Source organism: Panthera uncia, assembly GCF_023721935.1.
Source record: "Panthera uncia isolate 11264 chromosome C1 unlocalized genomic scaffold, Puncia_PCG_1.0 HiC_scaffold_4, whole genome shotgun sequence".
NCBI classification, from domain to species: Eukaryota; Metazoa; Chordata; class Mammalia; order Carnivora; family Felidae; genus Panthera; species Panthera uncia.
Window position 1 is genome coordinate 62,007,165 of NW_026057585.1, and position 22,248 is coordinate 62,029,412.

The following is a 22,248-nucleotide window of genomic DNA, read 5'->3' on the forward strand; positions in this document are numbered from 1 at the left end:
TCTTCTCTCCCCCACCCTTCCCATATGTTCATCTGTTTTGTTTCTTAAATTCCACATATGAGTGAAATCATAGGGTATTTGTCTTTCTCTGACTGATTTCCCTTAGCATAATACACTTTAGGTCCATCCATATTGTTGCAAGTGGCAAGATTTCATTCTTTTTGATGGCCAAATAATATTCCACTGTGTGTGTGTGTGTGTGTGTGTATACACATATATATATGCACACATATATATATGCATGTATATACACACATATATATACATATATACACATATATATATACCACATCTTTATCCATTTACACACACACACACACATATACATATATATATATATATATATATATATATATATATATATACACACACACACACCACATCATATATACCACATCTTCTTTATCCATTCATCAGTCAACAGACATTTGGGCTCTCTCCATAGTTTCGCTATGATGCTGACTTTTCCAAACTCTAAAGTGGGGCTAGTACCTATCTTCCATTGTTGCTGTGAGGACAGGGTGTGGCACATAGGCATTCAGTAATGGAAGGAAGACACACACACACACACACACACACCCTCTTGGCTGGGTCACCCTGTAGTAACAAATCATGCTAAGCCGCCTTGTTAATTCACTTGGCCTCCTATCCGAAATCAAAGTGGTGTTTCCTGTAGCTCCAGTCTACATTTCACAAGCAGAACTTAAGGACAGCAAAAACGTTTATTTGAAAAAATTACTATGTATTGAAAATATACATTAGAAATTATTACATACTTCCATAGCATTCCCCTCCCCCACCACAAAAGTAGAAATATCCACTTGCTATGCTAATGCCATAGGTAAAGTCAAACAAAAAGGAAAACACCATCAGCCCCCTTTCCTCATACATAAGAGTAGGGGGAAAGAGGTCAACTCCTATCTACCAATCAGTAGGAATTTAACAAGTCCCAGTCTTCCACAGCAAGACACACGTATTTCTGCTTTGAAGACTGTGAAGAGTTGCTCTGTTCCTTCTCTGGCTCTTCAAAAGCTCTCTTCTTGCTCTTCTTTGACTCCTGGCTTGAGACAGCTTCGCGCTTCAATAGTGGCCCATGGCAGTCTGGGGCTTTCTCTTTATAGAACTGGAGTTTCTCAGAAGAGTTCATGTGGGTATCTGTCAGGGCACACTTCACAGGGGCTTCTGTTCGAGCCCGCTTGCCATCTGTGAGGGTGACAGAGGGAGGGGCAACGAGTTGACTATGCTGGTGTGCTAATGCCTGCCCAAGTCCAGAGAGATGATCCAAGGAAAACGACAAAGGCCTTAACAGGCAGAGGTCTGGATTAATTTTATTCTCTTCTGAATGCCCTACAGAGGAACAGTGGCATGTGCACTGGCACAGGGTGGAGGCGTGTACTCATGTGGGAGTACGACAGATTTGGATTCAAATCCCAGCTCTGCCACTTCCGGATAAGTGGCCTTGGGCAAGCGGCTTCTCGGAGATTCAATTTTCTCAGCTTTATAAGGATATAAATCCTATTTTATGAGGGTGATGTGGAGATAAATGAAGCAACATATAGAGTGTTCAGCTCAATGTTCGGCACAGAGTAAAAGCTCAAAAAATGTTCCCTATTATTCTTCAAAATCTGGACTCTGTCTTCTAAAAAAGAGCCAAATTTGTGGCACACTCTAGCAAATGATCCCACCTTATTCTATAGTTTTTGGTATGCCCTGAATTCTTATTTTGCTACCTTTATTTTTCCTTCATTTTGATTTCATCCCTTAACTCTTTTAAAAAATTATGATCAAATATACTTAACCTCAATTTACCACTTTTATAATTTTTGAGTGTATAGTTAGTTCTGTGGCATTACATACATTGTTGTGCAAACATCACCATCTTTCTTCAAAACTTTATCATCTTGCAAAATGAAATGATATACCTATTAAACAATAACTCCCTATTTCCCTCCCCGCCAGTCCCTGACAACCACTACTCTATTTTCTGTTTCTCTCGACTGTTTTAGGAACCTCTTATAAGAGGAATCATATAACCTGTTTCTTTCTGACTGGCTTATTTCAGTTGGCATGATCTCTTCAAATTCCATCCATGTTATGTCAAAACTTCTTTCTGTCTTAATGCTAATATTCTATTATATGGAAATACTACATTTTATTTATCCATTCATCTTTCTTTTCTTTTTTTTTAAAGATTTTATTTTTGGGGCACCTGGGTGGCTCAGTCAGTTGAGCATCCGACTTCGGCTCAGGTCACGCACGATCTTGCGGTTTGTGAGTTCAGGTCCCACAGTGGGCTCTGTGCTAACAGCTCAGAACCTGGAGCCTGCTTCAAATTCTGTGTCTCCCCCCTCTCTGCCCCTCCCCAGTCATGCTCTGTCTCTCTCTCTCTCTTAAAAATAAATAAACATTAAAAAAAATAAAAAATAAATAAAGATTTCATTTTTAAGTAATCTCTACACCTAACATGGGGCTCAAACTCACAACCCAGGGATCAAGAGTCACATGCTCCACCGACTGAGCCAGCCAGGTACCCTTATCCATTCCACCTTTTGATGGATACCTGCGTTGCTTCTATCTTTTGGTTACACTTAATTCCTTTTTTAATGTTCTGTGCTCTATCCACTTTTGTGCCGCTGCAAATCTTTTTTGAAACAAAATGGGATATTCATACAAACACACACGTACATTTAATAAACTACTTTCCTGGTGTAGGTGCTTGAGGCTAAGTGTGAACTTATGCTGTAGCGTGTTGAGACAATACAAGTTTTGATGATCTCCTTAAGTCAATACCATCATAATTACTTTTCCCACTGGGTTAAGATGGGCTAACTGCTTTAAGGGTGCAAATAACCTAAGGGCAAAAACTCCAAAGAAAAGGAAATTTCTTACAGAAGTGTTGAGCTGCTGTTCGAGGCTCCCCGGTTTCTCGTGGCTTCACAGCTTCTGAAGTCACACGCTCCCATTGCAGAACAATCTAAAATGCATTTGGAAAGATTTGAATCCGAACAAAATCTCAAGTTTTCCTTGTTTCCTCTAGCTCCCTTTCCAGAAACACAAATCCCTGTGGTAATCTTACTTCAGATGACAGGTGGTAAGAATAACCAAGTCAAGCCTGGATTTTCTGTTTTAACACATAAGGTGATCAGAATACAAACATGTTGGATATCTGTGTTTCCATGACTCAGGAAAAATCTATGAAGCTGATTCCCTATTTTCATCTCTATTGCAAGCTAGAAAAAAGTGCCTATTCTCAAATTAAGTAATAAAATGTAAAACCTTAGTCATAATACTTTTCACACGTTCCTAGACTCACTTCCATGCCTTAAATATACCAAATACAATTCAAACTCTTGTACGTAAAATGCCCATGTTTCCATATTCTCATCTTTCATGATCAGTTCCCGTTTTTTAAATCTGTTACAAATATATTTTTATTATAAACTACTACAAATTCTTTTGGAAACTTGGCTGAATATAAAATATACATAAACAAAGTAAGCGATTGTTTCACATACACAAGTAACAAGAACTTTTAATTTAATAGTAGTCATTACAGTATGCAATGCAACGATCCTAAAGAAAGTCGAAGAAAACACTTCAGGACACAGAGGCAGGACAGCACAAGAGTGTAAGAATACAGACCCAGAGTTAGTGCCTCCACTTACTAGCCAGGGTACCCTCAGCAAGTGATTTGATTCTTTGGTCAGTATATACCACACCAGGCTCTTGGGAAGATTAAATGAGGGGTTTAGCAGTGTCTGGCACGCAGGAAGCACTCAGTGAATACCAGGTATCATCCATTCCAGGATAACTTCCTGATTGTGGAAAACGGGTCAGATCCAAGAGAACGCCAGGATAAACCAAACCTGGTGACTCAGTGGGCAATCAGGAAAATAGTGCTTCCGCTAACACTAGTAAGAATATCAAGAGGAAGAGCTGCTGGGGGAAAGGGAAGAGGAAAATGAGCTTGGTTCCGGACACATTAAATCTGGGGTGCACGGTAGAGACTTATGGACAATATTTAGGAACGGGTCTGAAGTCTGATGTGTCAGAGAAGGTAAAATCTTCCCTGCAGGGACAGTTAAGGTGCTAAGATCAGTTAACATCACCAGGAGAGTGAGAGAAAACAGAGGAAGGGAGGAGGAAGTGAGGAATCAGCAAGAGCTAGAGGGAGAAGCGAGCAGGAGTCAGGAGAAAGGCCAGGAGAGGAAGGCATAAGGCACGTATGTTTATACCAGTACTGCAGAAAAGTGAGCAAGGTGGAGAATGAGATCACATGCCACCTTCAAGAAAACACCCACCGCAGAGCAGCGGAGACCAGACACCTAGATTACAAGGGAGTAAGAGCTGAGTGGGCAATGAGGAGGGGGGCAAGATCGCAGAAACCAATTCACGTCTGCATTGGGGGGGATGAAGAACATGTTAGAAAAAAGGTAACTCATGTTTATACACAGAAAGAAAGCGGCCAACAAAGCATGAGACTGAAAACTGAAGGGTGGGGCAGCAGAGGAAAAGAACTGTTAGTGACCTATACCAGAGAAATGTGGAGATCTCAGGGACTGTAACTGAAAAACAAACACTGACATGCTTATCCCTAGAATAAAGTGGCACACTTGACCCCTTGGATAGGAGGGAAGTAGGATATGGTTGAAGAAATGGAAAAATTCTGAGACATTGATAGGGCAGTATGGGGACTCCTGTTAGCGGCCATCATTTTTCTGTGTCACCTGGGGAGAACGAGGCAGGAGACTGGAGTCAGCCTGAAACATTTCAGTGGGGATCAGCCAGAGATGGGTAAAATGCTGTGGCCACGCTTTAGGGGCCTGCTCAGGGGGATGTGGCCTGAAGCCGCGTGTGTGAAGGAGCCCCATCAACTTAAAGGCACGCCTCTCTTTGCTGACCTTTGCTTTATTACGTTTAGCAGATACTGTTTTTTATGAACTAGAGATCTGTGGCAATCCTGTGTAAAGCGAGTCTATTTGCATCATTTTTCCAACAGCATCTGTTCACTACATGTCTCTGGTGTTACATTTTGGTAATGCTTGTAACACCTCAAGTTTTTTCATTGTTATTACATTTGTTATGGTCATTAGTGACAATGACTTGCTGAAAGCTCAAGTGACAATGGCTAGCATGTCTCAGCAATAAAATATTTTTAATTAATGTAACGTACTTTACTTTTTTAGATATGATGCTGTCACACACTTAACAGACTACAGTATAAACAGAAATCTTATATGCACTGGGAAACCAAAAAATTCATTTGACTTGCTTTATTGCAAGATTTGCTTTATTACAATATTCGCTTCATTGAGGTGATGTGAACCAAACCCACAATATCTCCACGGTACACCTGTACTTCAGGCCAGGATGCTAGGTATTTTACTTCATCCTCACTAAGCTATTTAAGAGAGGTCCTGGTTTCTGCATTTTACAGATGAAGAAACAGCAAATCCAAGTTGTCTAAGTCATGTAGCTATTGGGCTGTCCAGCCAGGATCCCAAACTCCTGTCTCTTTGATTCCATAGCCTATGCTCACTCCACCATATCATGTGCTACCAAACTTCATTAAACATTTGTTTGACTATCCCACATCTGTCCCAAGTCCACTGGATACATATAGGATTCATTCAGTGCTACAAACCTTCTGGCAATGCACTGTTGTGATTATTTTAGCATAACGTTTTCTGGACAAATGTCAAAGTGCTCCTAAAATACTGACTCACCCCTTCTTGATTACTTACACGGAGGTGATGTTACAATTAGGCAGTTGGATAGGTCCACCATCATGCATTATAGTGGAGCCAAAGAGGAATTCAGAACCAAACATTTTGGTGGGTCCTCTAGGCCTCCACCAAGAAATATTAAAGTGTGTGAGGAAGAAAGGCACGAGCTACAGGCAAGCTGCCATCTACTGGTGCTCTACTACTCGGTTACCTTCTGACTTCCTATTTAGGTCTATACTTTACCAAGTTGAGGAAGACCACCAAGAAGACATGAGAGAATCGAAGCCAAGAAGTTGAAAATGGGAGGGTTTGCTTAGTGAGAGGACAGAAAAAGGTATGTCCTCACTAAGACTCTAAGAGTTAAGAAATTGGTCCAAACTAAGGAGAAGAATCAGATTTGAATCCTAAACAGTGTAACTTATTCTCTTTTCAGCATTTATCTACATGCTAAGGGAATTTGTCCTAAAGTTAGGTCATATTGCTTTTTTGCATAGCAAGCCAGAATATGCTTTTTTCTGAGTTGTTTATAACATGGCATTTTCTCCCAGGGTGAATAAGGATGAGACACAAGCTAGTGACCAGAGCAAGAGATTTAAGGATCAGCATCTAACACCTTGCTTTAAGTAGCTGGGTCAGTTAAAGGCCATCAGTGTCTCCGATTTGACATGAAGATGGCCATTCATTCAGACTACCAAGAGGATTAATGTTTGTTCCAAGTGTTGATTGAAGCACTTGGACTTCTCACTGTGGGAGAGAAAAAGCTGCAGTACCTGGTCAGCCCAGCCCTCTGTCTTGCAGTTACTGTGATCAAATTCCTTCAAAGGCACTTTGGAGTGGACAAGGCCTATGTGAGTCTGGAGCTTGTGTTTGATGGCTTTGATGTCCTATGAGGGAAAGAATAAGAATGCACACACATCTGGTCAATTCGTGCTTACTTTCAGTAGGAAACAAGTACTATCATAAATACCAGTTCTTTTGAAACACCAATTAGCAGGAGCCAAAAATATCTAATTGTCAGTCTGGAGAAATAAGAGAAGGGAGCAAATGTCTTACCTTGAGCCCTGTCCCAGAAATATCTAAACAGTTTAGTTTTCTAAAAGAGAAGAGGTATCCAATGCCCGCATCTGTGATCTCAGGATTACCTAGATGCCAGAAACATAGGTTGTATTACAATATACAGTATAACTAATACTAAAATCCAACAACAAACTCAGAAAAAATGCCAAACAATAAAATATAAAGTACTGAGTGGGCAAACTTTGCAGAGAAAACCAATGTAAGGATCTTATCTTTATCCTGTCTGTAATATGGAAAAGCCATACTAGATGACCCTTAAGATCCTTTATAGCTCTAACTTTCTAGGAGCTGGGGATTAGCAGAAAAATAAACGGGGGCACCTGGGTGGCTCAGTCAGTTAAGTGTCCAACTTCGGCTCAGGTCATGATCTCACCGGCTGTGGGCTCGAGCCCCGCATCAGGCTCTGTGTTGACAGCTGAGAGCCTGGAGCCTGCTTCGGATTCCGTGTCTCCCTCTCTCTCTGGCCCTCCCCATCTCGCACACGCGCTCTCTCTTTTTCTCAAAAATAAACAAACATTAAAAAAAAATTAACCAGGAAGTTATCCCAAAGGGTTTAATTTGGAGCTTTATGAAAGCAGCATACATGAACATGTATTAAAATGGTTTATCAGACTTTGTGCATGGTTATTTTACCTCCAAAGTTAAAGATTTATTTTAAAAATATATGTATTTTTAAGCTATGAACCTTTCTTTTTTCTTTTAATGTTTTTATTTTTTGTTTTAGAGAGCGAGAGCACACACGCACACATGAGCATGAGCAGGGGAGGGGCAGAGAGAAACGGGGACAGAGGACCCCAAGCAGGCTCTATGCTGACAGCAGTAGGCCCGATGTGGGGCTTGAACTCATGAACCTCGAGATCATGATCTGAGCTGAAGTCCAACGCTTAACCAACTGAGCCACACAAGTGTCCCTTTAAAAAGATTTTCAAAGGTATTTAGACATAGGACAACCACTACTAACTTGCACTGTTTTCAGAAGCCTTTCTCACATATTACCTTCTCAACTCAGACAGTACTACTTGAATCCTCAAGGCCATAAACACAATGCCTGGCACATTCTAGATGCTCAAAAAATATTTGCTGAATAAATATGCTTTCCTGGGAGGGAGACTGGACATTCACTATTGTTTTTGTTCTACAGAAGCTAAGGCTCAGGAGGTTAAATAACTTGCTAAAGGGTACACAGCCGCTAAAAATACAGCAGAGCAAGGACTGTCCTCTGATCTTAAACCCCTGTTCCTTTTATTCTTTTGACACCGTACCAACCTGCTATATATTCAATGGATGCTCAGCTAAATTGTAAATGATCTCTACCAACTTTCTACCACTGAAATCAATATCTGGTTAATCCTGAGAAAGTTATCACAACTGTGAATTCATCCAGATTGTCATCAGACAAATACTGATTAAAAAAAGACCTAGGTGGGGCGCCTGGGTGGCGCAGTCGGTTGGGCGTCCGACTTCAGCCAGGTCACGATCTCGCGGTCTGTGAGTTCGAGCCCCGCGTCAGGCTCTGGGCTGATGGCTCGGAGCCTGGAGCCTGTTTCCGATTCTGTGTCTCCCTCTCTCTCTGCCCCTCCCCCGTTCATGCTCTGTCTCTCTCTGTCCCAAAAATAAATAAAAAACGTTGAAAAAAAAATTAAAAAAAAAAAAAAAAAAAAAAAAAAGACCTAGGTGACAGACACCATGGATCAGCAACTCAAAGAGAGAGGAGCCACATGTCCTTTATATGTGCCATGAATATGATGAAAGGCTGTTCTGTCTGTACACAGTAAGTGACCCAGATGAATGTGGAAAGGCTTTTCCTATTCTTTTTTTCAGGACTGCTTTGGCTATTCGGGGTCTTCTGTAGTTCCATATAAATTTTAGGATTGTTTGCTCTAGCTCTGCGAAAGGTGTTTCCTATCCTAAAGACGTGGCAGCATACAGGAAAGGTATATAGTCAGGAGTCAAGAGCCTCTGGCTTTAGTTCTGCTCTGCCACTAACTTCCTATGGCAGCTAGGAAGGGTCACCTCCCCTTAATCTTACCATCTCTAAATTGATGGGGAAAAACTAGGTGATTTCTAAGGCCATTCTTCCAACGTTAAATACTATAATTGCTAATAAAACTTACAAGATAAGTCTAATAATGTTAGATTTTCAAGGCCTCTTTTCATCACTCGAACTGGTGCTGTCATTTTCCGCACCCCGGCATCAGATAAACAATTATCCTTCAGGTGGAGTTGAGTTACACTAGGGAAACAAAGTCCATACATAAATCACTTAAACAGAGTTTGAGAAAGTCCACATATATAAATTTCACCTAAATACCTAAAATACAAAATATCCTCCACATCCTGTTATTTCACACCCATTGTGTTTAACAGCTAAAAATCTTTTGTTCCTATTTACTGACGGTTAACTTAGGGATCAAAGTGTCAATGTAGTACTAACCTCAGATGGCAGAGGACACTAATAGTATATGGTCAAATGAGGTAAATAGGGACTTCATGAAGGAAATAAATATACCCTGTTTAACACAAAAGCTGCATTCATGACAAATCCTAAGTGAAAACCAAAAACACTCTATGTCAGGAAAGTCTATTAAAGAATTTCTATGAGAATTCATTTTGCAAAGCAAATAATCCTCTAATTTTAACTAGCTTTATGAATCCAGATTTTCAGATTGGATTTTTAGGTATACCCATAACCCAATCCATCCAGCTAACCTGAAATTGTGTATTAATTTGCTCCACTGTCCCCCACACAAGAAATCTGAACCTTTACTAACCCCACACAAAAATACCTTTGTATGGGGCACTGTGTAGTGTCGCTGTCTGAGGCAGGCCCCAGGAAGCTGGTTAGACTTAACTTTGTAATGCTGTTATCCTTCTGGATGTTTATGAAACCACAAAAAACCCATCTGGCCTCCTTTCTGCTGGCCAGACTAACGGGATCAGTTGGTCTATTTGTGAATGTGTATAAACTGGGTGATTTTTTAAGATTATGGTTCTTGAAAAGGATTAGGCAGTGTTTAGTAGTTTACGTTTTAAGTAGTTTATAGTTCAATGATAGTTAAAGTAAAAGAAAATGATTGTAGATACCTGTATAACTATCTCATGCTAGAATAACCTAGGACTGGACAAATTGAGAGCAAAATTATTTTCACCTCTGGCAGTTTCCTATACTACATGTTGAAATAAAGGTTATTTATAAAAGGAACCAGCTAACTTACTTTCCTAAGACCTGTCCAATCTATATTGCTTATGCTCAATTAAAGGAGATTGAAAATGTTTTAGAAAAGAGCAAAAATTAGCAAATAAACACAGGATTAGGAAATAACCAGCATTCTTCAAGATGATCCCATTGGAACATTCTTTAAAAAAATAAAACAATTCATCTACAAGTAGTGGCAGGTCAATACCTAGACAGGGCCTCATTGGTGAGATGTTCTAGAAGTTCATGCTCATCTCCAAGCTTGCAACAGGAAAGATCCAGGCAGGTCAGCTCCCGGAAAGACTTAATCTCCTCAAGTTTTTCTGAAATCACCAGGTATCTGTGGGGCATGGAGGGCAATCAACAACTTTTTCTTTTTAAAACGTTACCATTTATGGTTTTGTCAAACAGTCAACATTCTATCAGGACAAGGTACTATGTAATAAGCCGACTTCACCAACTACTATGTAGGCACAGGTTGAGTTTTTAAATTAGTAAATGTCTTCAAAGTCTTTTTACATGATGGTGGGATAAAATCTTTAAATAAAAATGTACGAGCAAAGGCAAGACACAAGAGAAAATATCTGCTTTTTCAGAAGACAGACCTTGGTGTTGGTGTTGGGCCCTATGGGAGGATTTCCAAACTTTAGGATACTCAAAAACTTAATCATTCATTTTTTTGAAGTTGCCTTTTACCTTATGCTCAGGATCTACTGGTTTGAAAACTGGAATATGACCTGGAACTCTGGGTTCCAATCTCTGCACGTCCCCAAGAATATACCAAGAGATATTTGGCAGATCACATTTTCTCTCTTCTATTCAAACACATGCTTCAGTAGCTGCTCACTCCACTGTGCCTATTAACTTTACTCCAAAAGTACGTGCAGCATGATAAACTCCAAAGACTCAGTCTAATTGAGATGGTTAAGACAAGTCTGTGAGCACAAACAATTTAATTACACTGGAGCACCTTGCCAAACGATTATCAGGAAGCATCAGGCAGGCCTCTGGAGAGGAAAAGAAGATCAAAAGGGCATTTCACAGCCCGGGCCTCCACCCTGCTTTCTAGTTGTTCATCTATTTCAGATGACGTCAGTGAGAAAAAATCAAAAAGGGATTAGGTGTGACAGGAAACAGAGGAGAGGATCCTAAAAGAACAGGGAAACTAACTTGTAGCAAGAGACTGCCTTTCTCATCCATTCTCCCCATGGGTGCCTAAAGTTTCGATTGCAAAATGGTATGCTAGGATCAGTGGAGTTACACTTAATAGTGCTCACTTCTCTTTTCTGTCAATAGGATCACAATTACCAAAAACAAGATGGAATAATCTGAGGGCAAGAGGGGAGTTATATCTCTTTTCTTCCTATTTCCAATCAAAATAAGATGTGCTGAAGCTGATCACTGGCCTGACGGCTAAGTACAGATGGCCTGGGGCATTGATACCCTCTCTAAGCTGCCTGGTGACAGAGCTCAGCTGGGTACACAATTGAGCCTTATTTACTCAGACATATTTTAATTGCACTGTAAATAAAGCTGCTGTTTTCCATCTTCCAATCACAGAGTTGAAGTGGGTTAATGGGGATTTGGGGGATTACTGGCAATCAGAGAAAGGAAAACACACATCCTTTGATCAATTAACCAAAATATTTTCAGTAATTCTGAAACAAGGGTTATCTGCAAAGGACCTAACAATGTATACTTTGATTAACAAACATTACAAAATCAAGGCTGAGAAACCAACATACAAAGCCACAGACACTACTAGATGCTTATCTAGGACATGACAAAGCTCTAGGGTCTTGCTCAACACTGGTCTTCCAATTTGCCCCATAGAGTTCAGAATGGTGTAATGGAGAAGCAACATAAAGAACACAGGCTTATTTTTGTGTCAGATACACCTGAATTTGGATTTTAACAACCCTAATTACTTGTGTGACTACAGAAAGTTACTTAACCTCTCTGATCCTCAATTTCTCCAGCTAGAAAATGGGGTAAAGGATTACTTCTTTTAAGAATTACTAAGAAAATTAGAAACAATATTCCAAAAACACATGACATCTTATAGAACTTCATTCAATGGTAGCTATTTTTTTATTTGAGGCAGAGAGAAAGCGCGCATGTGAGTGTGAGCAGAGGAAGGAGCAAAGAGAGAGAGAGAGAGAGAGACAGACAGATAGGGAGAATCCCAAGCAGGCTCTGTACTGTTAAGCACAGAGCCCAATGTGAGGCTTGATCTCGCAAACTGTGAGATCATGACCTGAGTCGAAATCAAGAGTCAGACACTTAACCCAATGAGCCACCTAGGAGCCCCAGGATGATATTTTAAGAAAACATACTTGCCTCCCTGTGACCACCAGTGGGTTTAAAAATCACTGGGCTTTCGGGGCACCTGGGTGTCTCAAGTCGGTTAAGCATCTGACCCTTGATTTTGGCTCAGGTCATGATCTCACAGTTTGTGGGATCGAGCCCTGTGGTGGGCTCTTGGCTGACGGCAAAGTCAGCTTGGGATTCTTTCTCTCTCTCTCTCTCTCTGCCCCTCCCCTGTTCATGCTTGCACGTGTGTGTGCACACTCTCTCCTTCTCAAAATAAATAAATAAATAAACTTAAAAAAACCCAAACCACTGGGTTTTCAACACAAGGAAGAAATAGTTTTATACGGTTGGGACCCAGCTGCAAAGACACTGGCTTCTCCTTCTGACAAGGAGCTTTGTGACCTACCCCAAGACAGCAAATGACTGAACATCCCCAAACATCTTATTTTCAATAATTTTCTCAGTCTCTTTCTCTTTGACTTGAACTCTTTTGTGCTGGTAAAACCTTTCCTGCAGCAGCATCAGCCCTGGATTGTAAATGCAAACCCAAATCTCTTGTCCATTTCCTATTTTTCCTTTGGGGATTCTAAAGTAGAAGGGAAGTTTGGAACCATAATTGAAAATCTTACTCTTGTATCTGAATAAGACAACAAAGTTGAGAATTGTTGCACTAAAACATGAATCAAAAATCATGTTAAAAATGTTTCTATTTTTCTGACTATAAAAGTAATACAAGTTCCTTGTAGAAAAAATTAAGAAAATTTGAAAAATTATAAAGAAAATTATAACAGTACATAGACATCACAAATGGATAAAAAGTATTTTTGCCATCATAAGAAATACCTTAGCTATAATGGTAGATGGGGGAAAAACAGAAAACAAGTTATAGAGTATATTTCCAAGTGTGTATTTGAAAATGATCACCACTTATAGTGGCCTTATGAATTTCTTAAAATTATAGCTTTATGTATTTCCCAAATATGCACTGCCTTTATAAAATAATTTTAAGATACGGTATGTATCATCCATTTATTTTTCATTGTTCTAATTTTTCTACAATGAACATAAATAACTTGGAACAAAACATGAAGGAGTAAAATGTATTTTAAATATATGAGCTACAATGAAATATTGCTTAGGCTTTTTCATTTAGGCAAGGTAATTCTTTTTTCTTCTGGCAGAGGCCCCAGGTTTGGTCGTGACTGACCACAGCACAGAGACAGAGCTTTTAGAATGTGCCTGCTCTGTTCCTAAGTCCACGGTTCTGCTCTCATCGGCATGTGTTTATGCCTTGTCTTTTTATAGTACAATGTTAGGACTGGGGTGAAACCATTAATTCCGTGAGCCAATTAAATAAAGATTGCTACTTTTTTGTTTTTGTAAGCGTATGAGTTTAGCTTATGCTTTCTGGTATGACTTTCTTCTCTTATATGCTCTTCTTAGCCTTGTTTTAACACTCATATTGACGGTGCATCTTAATAGTAAGCTACCTTTCACATTTTCCAATCACAAGAAAAGTTCACACAGTGGCACACTAATTTTTTAAATCTACAGGTGTTGATGGCTAATGATTTTCGAAATATGTAAAGAAAGCAAAGTGTGTAACAGTGTAAGCAGTATGCTGCCACTTGTATAACAAAGGGGAGAGTTATAGATGTGTGTACATGTGCGAGATATCTCTGGAATGATGTAAAACTGAATAGTAGTTGCTTCTGGAAAGATAGAAGATAAAATGGGAGATTGTTTCACTTTATATTTTTTTGTGTTTGTGTTTGAATTTTCCATGCACGTTTTTAAAGTTTTTTTTTTTTACTAAAAAATGCTCATTTTCCATGATGGAATAAAAACTTTAAATAAATCAATAAAAGCATGGGGCGCCTGGGTGGCTCAGTTGGTTGAGTGTCCGACTTCGGCTCAGGTCATGATCTCACAGTCCGTGGGTTCGAGCCCTGCATCAGGCTCTGTGCTGACAGCTCAGAGCCTGAAGCGTGCTTTGGATTCTGTGTCTCCCTCTCTCTCTGCCCCTCCCCCATTTGCTCTCTCTCCCTCAAAAATAAAACTGTAAAAAAATTTAAAAAAAAATCAATCAATAAAAGCATATGAGCAAAGGCAAGTCACAAGGGTTGCTGTTGGGACCTGTGAAAATGAGTCATGGGAAGCCTCACTAAAATGAAGAGGGGAGTTTTCAGCAGGGGGAGCTCTTAAGCCCTATCACTAGGAATCAAAAGTGGACCCAACAGAAAGAGCGAGCCTTGACCTTAAATGGACTTGACCTTTCACGCAAACCCTAGTCTACTACTCCCAGCCAGTAAAGAAACTGTTTTCCTCATCACCCCCCCTCCGACACCCCCCGCCCCGGCAATAGCTTTACCAATGAAAAGTCACCACACTTTGAACTCCTAGCTTGCTCCAATGACTTTTAGTTCCAAAGAACCTTCCCACCTTCCTTTTCTCCTTAAAAGAGTATGCCTTGGGATACCTGGGCGGCTCAGTTCATTGAGCTTCTGATTCTTGATTTCAGCTCAGGTCATGATCTCATGGTTTGTGAGTTCGAGCCCTGCATCAAGCTCTGCACTGACAGCGTGGAGCCTGCTTGGTATTTTCTCTCTCTGCCCCTCCCCTGCTCACTGTCTGTCTGTCTGTCTCTCTCTCTTTCAAAATAAATAAGTTAATTAAAAAAAAAAAAAAGTATGCCTCTCCTTTGTTCCCTTGGACTTGCCTGTGGTTTTGCCATAGCTTGTTTGTCCCAGGTTGCAATTCTCTTTTATTCCTGAATAAACCCATCTTCTGCTGATAAAATAACTGGTAGTTTCTATTTTTAAGGTGAACAGATCTTATGTGAAAATTCCCAAACTTTAGGATACTCAAAATTTTAATCACTATTTTAAAGTTCCTTTTTATCTAATGTTCAATATCTAGAGGTCTGAGAACTGGAACAGAGCCCAGAACTCTGGTTCCTAATCTTCACATCCCCAAGAGCATACCAAGAGATATTTGGCAGATCACATTCTTTGTCTTTTCTGTTTTCTCACACTAGAAAAGTTGGGGGGGGGGGAGTTGGTAGATGAGTTATTTTTTTACTGAATGGAAGAGTGGTAGCAGTCAAGTAGTGGCAAAGAGATTTCAAAATAAAGCTAAGGGTTTTCTGGTGGGGGTACGGAGTGAGAAAGAGTGATTTTTCTCAAAATGGTCTGCCACTTTGTATTTGGAAGTTTTAAATTGAACTGCTATTTGATGGGGGAAGCCCCCAACCCCACAAAGCCTGAGCACTAGACAGAATTAACACACCCAATAAAATACTCGATATCCCAATCGGAACACCCACCTGTTTCGCAAACACAGGGAGCAAAGCACCAGACTTCCATAGGCCTCAGTGAATTTCTGTAAAGCCCTCAGCCCTGCACCTGGCTCTGTGAATTTCTGTCTGGCTTCTGCAGCAGAGAACAGCTTTTCAGCAATCTGCTCAGGAAAGCCAATAAGGGAATCAATATGATCAACATTATCGGAGATAAAGCCCAGGACGAGGCTGAAGAGAGATTTGGCAGAGTACCGAAGATTCCCCTCCCGGGTATATGTAAAGATGAAATGATCAGTCTTCTCTTTCTGTGCAGTATCATCTTCCCTGTTCATGCAAAGCTCCACAGAGAAGCCTTTGGGAAACAGTCTGAAAGGCCTTGGCTTCTGCAGGCTACTCTTGACACCATCCAAGGCCAGATTGACCATGTGTAGCTGACCGTTTTCTCGTACATAGATAGGTCCTGGGTCCAGGTGGTTTTCTGAGTTGAGGTAGTAAGACATTGCCTTGGTTGCAACTGTAAAAGCAAAGCACAAAGGAAGCAATCCAATTAAAATGCCATTTGTAACATGTAATTTCATCTTGCTGTGCCCAGTGCTTTACAAGCCTACCAGGAAGGCCCTTTGGTTGGTTGGGGAAACAAAGCTTACCAGTTGCCTGTGAACTCTGGCAATGAAGGCTGCCTCTATTGCCTCTACCTGGAATGCCGTTTCTTACTTTCTTCCTTTTCTTTGTACCTGGTGCACTCCCACTCATCTTTCAAAAGCCAGCTCAAATCTTATTTCTAAAATTCACCCTGAGGAAGTTACAGAAGCACGCAGAGTCACTTCCAAGGAAAGTCATAGCAGCTCAGTTGGTAATAGCAAAACAACTGGAAACAACCTAAATGTCCAACAGGGGTGTTATTAAATAAGTTATGACACATCTGCACCATGGAACGTATGCAGTCATTAAAATCCTAAATTTTTTTACTGATTTGAAAGTTACAAACAGTACATAAGAAATTTACTATTTCTGTTTTTAAAAATATATTTATGCACAGAACAAAGACCAGCAACTAATAATTCCCTTGCTACCTTGGCACCTTCCACATCTTTGTTGACTCAGTGTTCCACTACTGATTTATTTCTGGGCCTGTGTTCTACTGGTTTGAGCTTCTTGAGGAGAGGGACTGTGTTTAATTCATCCAGACTCCCTAACATAGTGCTCTGGCATATAACAGTCCCTGAGCAGATATTTGTGGAACTAAAGTTTACTCATTTGCTAAGCCTTACATAGACCACAAGCAATACGGTTTTTTGGATCTACAAAGAAAGACCTCCATCACAAGAGCTAAAAAGAAAGCTATTCTACTCCTTGGAAACATCATTATCTCTTAAGGTTCTATTAGATACTTTTGATCTAAGGCAAAATACCAAAAACAGTGGGCATTTATGCAATCCTATGGGTGACATTTTGTGCTCAAGCATCAATTGGAATATCTGTTTTCCTGAGACACTGTGAGATTTCAAAAATACATGAGAAATTGCTATGTTAAATGAAAGTGTTTGATTATCATTTCCACAGCAACTTAGAAAAAAATTTATATATGTCAAATAGCTGCCATTATCTTTAAATGACTCTCTCCGCACCTAGGTGGCTCAGTTGGTTAGGCTAAGTGACTTTTGATTTTGCCCCAGGTCATGATCCCAGGGTCATGGGATCAAGCCCCGCATCCCGCTCTGCAATGAGCATGGAGCCTGCTTAGGATTCTCTCTCTCCCTCTAAGATAAATAAAAGACTCTGGCTTTTAAAGTGAGCTAACCCAGCTTCTTCTGCATCCGTGCAGGGCTGGGATGTAGCTCTGATGCCACATAAAAGCCAACAAGCCAGTGATCAAAAATGCTGAGTCTCTGGAGATCAAACAGTGATCCTGCTTGTGGGCATCAGTGCAATCCATGTTTCTCTGGAGGATAATTACGTGTATAAAAGCACATCAGAAAGAAGGGCCCTGCCTAGCCTGACAGCCTCACCTTTTCCTGCCCATCTTCTTATGCCCTACCTTCAGCCACGCCACACTATAAGTAAGTTGGCTGTGCTCTCTTATCCCAATGGTCTTTGCCCATTCTGCTCTCTTTGGTTGGAACATCCTTCTTTGCTTTTCTGAACTAGTTAAGCCTTACTCTCATTACCGAGCTCAACCACCATCCCTCTCCTGGGAAATCTTCACTAACCCCTGCACCAGCGCATGCCTGTCTGATTTTCCCAGAGGGCCAGTGTCTCCTTCTCTATATATAGCATGTAGCACTGTGTACTATGTCTGTTCACTTGCTAATGTTCTCAGAGCTATGAGCTCTTTGAAGGCAAGACACTTAATGGATTCGTCTCTTTTTCCCAGGCCCAACACAGGGCCTAGTACCGAGTAAGTCCTCAACAGATACTTGCTGGACTGAATGAAAGGAAGGGTGAGACCTCAAAGGGACAGACTTAGTGCTCTGAGCTGCAGGGCCTGATGATACTGTTGCTAGGAGCCAGCTCCTCTTCTAGGCAACAGCTGCAGGCTCCTCCCCGACTTGCCAGACCCTTCTGCAGGTGGAAGAAGCAAAGCAGATGATGGGAGTATATTGCTACTGGTACTACCAGGGGGAAAAAAAATCTAAAACCCAGAAAAAAAAATTCCTGTCACAGTGGCAGCTCTTCTAACCCATACTCTTGCCAGTATTCAGTGCCTGCTGCTAAGGAAATGCCTCTCTTATTCTAAGCTCTTCATCCAGTAGAGATAAGTGTCTGGCCCCTTCAACCTCACAGACTTTAATCTTGAGGATGAGGAGACAAAGCAGAGCCCCTCAGTCTCTATCCCTGGATTTGGACATTTAGAGTCCTACTCTACCTGTGGATCAGAAATTTGCCACCAGGCATGGCCCTAAAAAAGAATGACTTGACTGTAATATGAGAAAGGCAAATTCAATGGAAGATAACATATTATAACGAATCAGCACACTATAAGCTCCCTGACAATGAAACAGGGTGTGCCCATCCGTATTACCCCTAACTCTCACCCCAACAGTGTGTTCCACAAACTTTGGAGTCCAATGGACAAACGGATGAATGACCACTTCGGGTGAAAATCAGAAAAGTCTGATTCCATCCAGCAGAGGGCACAAGCAACTTGGGATCAGAGTAAGGATGCTAACCCAGGCTGCCCCAAATCCTGGCAGCTTCTCTTTGCATCGATCACTTTCAAAAAAGGCTTGGTTCTGGCTATATTTTACCTCTAAAGTACTCATCAAATGCTAGTTATCTTTCTAAATGATGAAAGAAAAACCCAGTATTTCCTTAAAAGTAAACCTACATTATCTGTCCAGAAGCCCCAAGGCTCCTCTGCTCTTCAATTGAAGGTACTTGAGTAACTAACCTTGGTTCAGGAAATCCAGGTAACCTTTGCTTTCTACTACTAACTTTGTGCATCTCACATTCTCCCAATAAGAAGCTTCCGGAGAGTTTGTGAGGTACTATAGAATGAGCTAAGAATTAATGTTTAAACCTTTCAAGGTTAAGAACCATAAAGACAAGAGTATTCCACATAAAGCTTCTGTACTTGGTTTTACTTATGCCTGGCCATTATACACGGTGGTCTATTATAAATGGGCCCTCAGGCAACAGGGCCTGTGCTATACCATGGCAAAAATCCCACACAAACTGGAAAATTAAAATAACTAGTATCTGTCAGAATGTCTAGTTGAGATCTGTATTAACTATATTTTATATTAGATCAACAGAATGACAAGGTATTCTGATGGTCTCCCAGCTGGTCTCCAGAGAGGCAGTTTTGTAAACCATACAACCTCATAGAAAAATATCATGGGGAGCATGGGTGGCTTAGTTGATTAAGTGTCTGACTTTTATTTCAGCTCAGGTCATGATCTCACGGTTCATGAGTTCGAGGCCCATGTTGGGCTCTGTGCTGGCAGCACGGAGTCCGCTTGAGATTCTGTCTCTCTCCCTCTCTCTCTCTGCCCCTTCGCTGCTCACTCATCCTCTTTCAAAATAAACTTTAGAAAAAGAAAATATTACAACAGTGTTCTATTCAGTCACCACAAATGAGCCAAAGTTATCACAAAACGTATCATTTCATCAAATGAAAAAAATGTAACCTTACCACATTAAGAACTCAGTTCTTTATAGCCTCTAAATAAGAGGCAAAAAAACCAAAAATAACTCATAACTAAACATGGCAACGTTTTACAACCTGCAACCAGTTTACCAAGCAAAAAGCAGGACCATCCCACGCAAATGGACTGGAGGGAAGGAATCGGAGACAGAAGTCACAGGATTAAAAATGTGAGCTGAGTCTATGGCTCTCTAATTTGAAGTAAACACTTTCCTTAATTTTAGTAGGTAAAGTAACAATCCCCTAAGAATAAATCATACTGATGATGATGATACTGGGTGTGATAGCTACCATTTATTAAGCACCGACCGGATGTCAAGAACCGTGCTAGGTACTCTATTAAGTGATCTCATGTAGCCCTTGACAATCCTTTGAGATCAGGATTGCCACTTAACAGGTAAAGAGGCCCAGAGAAGTAAAGTAACTTACTTAAGGCACAGAGCTAGTAAATGGCAGAGCCAGAATTCAATCTCAAGGCTGTATTACTCCAAAGCTCAAGCTCTTTCAACTGCATGATGCTGTCTCTCAAGAATAAAAATATGACATCAGCCTTAAGGATTAAAAAAAGATGTTAAAAATTAATCTCACCCACCTGTTTGATCCTTCTGGTGTTCACTGGCTTAAGCTTGGGTGGGGAGTGGGCAGAAAGGAGATTAAAAAAAAAAAAAAAGTGGACATCTGAAGAAAGAGTTGGTGGGAACAGAGCCAGGACAGAGCTACACTGAGGCCTCCCTTCCTCCCTCTGCCAGGGCAGAAATTACCCACATCCACACACCAGGAAAACATCTGTCAACCCATGGCCTTCATCCCAAGGCTGCAGACACCCTTGGTTTATTTGAAAATGCAGTATTCTTGAGAAAATTTCCACACCAAAATTTGAACAGAAACTAGTTTCAAACCACCAATAAACAACTAACAGCCTTACCTGCATTGTTCTGTGTCACCACCATTATTCAATTTTTAACTCCTCGCATTCCCACCGCCACCCCCCCCAGCACTTTCCTACCTGCCTTTTCACCCCTACCCTTTCCTTTCACACCACACCCAGCTCCCTACTTCCCTCCAGGAGCAGGCCAATCTCTTCTCCATCCTGACACTCTTACAGTTCTTCTACCTGCCAACTCTAGAGCTATTCACACACAACCCAATGTCTACACCCCAAATCCTCACCTCACTCCTTTCATCCACTCCCAGCATCCCTGCCCTGACTTCTCACATCTCAGGCCCTTCCAGTCCTTCCATGGCCCTTGTGAAATAAGGTTCTCGGTCCCAAACACCTTATTCCACTTCCACCTGCCTCTCCTTCCTTCCCCACACTGTTCCACCCCCATCGATTCCCCTGTCCTTCGCCAAGTATTCTTCCCTTCCTCCCACTGTCTGGGATTCCCTCTCCTAGGACGACAATCTCTCCATCCCTTTTCTTGTCTTCTGTCGATAACCTTCAAAATCCCCTTCCTTCACGCCTCACAACGCCCAACTTCATAATCCACAGCCCCAACTTTTCTCCCCTACCCCCAAGACCCCACCCCTTCTATTCCAATCCTGATCCTTTCCTTCTTACAACCCTCAAATCCCACTTCGTTTTCCCCTTCCCCAGCACCGCAATTCTCCACCCCTCCCTCAATTCCCACGCATGCCCCTCCCCGAGCCCGCCCAAAGTGACCCAGGTCCTTTCTCCCACCTTGCCCCCAACTGCCCTACCACGGCACCCCGACCCCACCCGTAAACCCATCTCCCATACCCCTATCTCCCCATCCTCACACCTCTCACCCAAACCACACCCCAACCCCGTCCCTCCCGGTCTACCCCTCCCCCAGTCCGCCCCTCCCTCACACCCCGCCCCCACCCCCACTCGCAGCCCCGGGCTGCGTGAGCGGCCCAGCCCGCGGCCGCCACCTACCTGTGCCCCTGCCCGGGGCTGCGAGCGGCAGCTTCTAGGTGGCGGCTCCCTCCTCCCGCAGCGCGGCTGATGGGGGGAAGCGGCTCGGCGCCCCGGGCACAAAGCTAGGGAGGGTGGGACCGAGAGAGGTTGGGAGGAGGGAGGGGGCTGGGGGCGACCTGGCGCTGTGGGACCGCGGGACTGGCGGGGGCGGGGGAGAAGGCTGGGCTGGGAAGACGCGCGTGCGCGGAACCCGGCATGAGGGGCGGGGCCGGGCTGGAGGCGGGGCCGGGCCCCGGGCTGGAGACCTGAGGGCGGAGGGCTCGGATCCGGGAAAGGTGGAGATTGCGCATGCGTGTTCGCGTAAGGGCGGGTCCCCTGGGTCCTACAAAGCCCCTGGGATTAATATGAGGTGGGGGAGGGTAGGCGGCGCGGGCTCGGCCGCTGCTTTGAGGAAAGGCCCTAGGGTGGGGCTGCGTAGTTTAGCCGCGAAGTTAAGGAGAACTCGGAGGCGGGGCCTGCGGGAGAGGTGGGGCAAAGAACCCGGAGTCGAGATGGGAGCGCGCCCCGAGAGCGCGGCTGAGAACGGGGACGGATTTCGCGGGGCGGGGC

At 42.2% G+C, this 22,248-nt stretch overlaps 1 protein-coding gene across 3 annotated transcripts; it reads right to left on the reverse strand.

Moving 5' to 3' along the window:
- Nucleotides 1–703: 703 nt before the first annotated feature.
- On the reverse strand, nt 704–21,872 carry LRRC42 (leucine rich repeat containing 42). 3 transcript variants are annotated; one of them, XM_049617130.1, is made up of 9 exons: nt 21,658–21,872; nt 20,350–20,382; nt 15,638–16,124; nt 10,208–10,339; nt 8,918–9,036; nt 6,780–6,868; nt 6,497–6,610; nt 2,890–2,974; nt 704–1,203 (listed from the first exon to the last, which is right to left on the reverse strand). In XM_049617130.1, exons 3-9 carry the CDS (start codon nt 16,108–16,110, stop codon nt 929–931), a joined length of 1,287 nt encoding a protein of 428 aa, XP_049473087.1. In that variant the 5' UTR covers nt 16,111–16,124; nt 20,350–20,382; nt 21,658–21,872; the 3' UTR covers nt 704–928. The 3 variants fall into 3 exon arrangements, with proteins under 3 accessions (XP_049473087.1, XP_049473086.1, XP_049473085.1); XM_049617129.1 differs by lacking the exon at nt 20,350–20,382 and having other exon boundaries at nt 21,658–21,871; XM_049617128.1 differs by lacking the exons at nt 20,350–20,382; nt 21,658–21,872 and adding an exon at nt 16,258–17,956.
- Between the last annotated feature and the right edge of the window lie 376 nt (nt 21,873–22,248).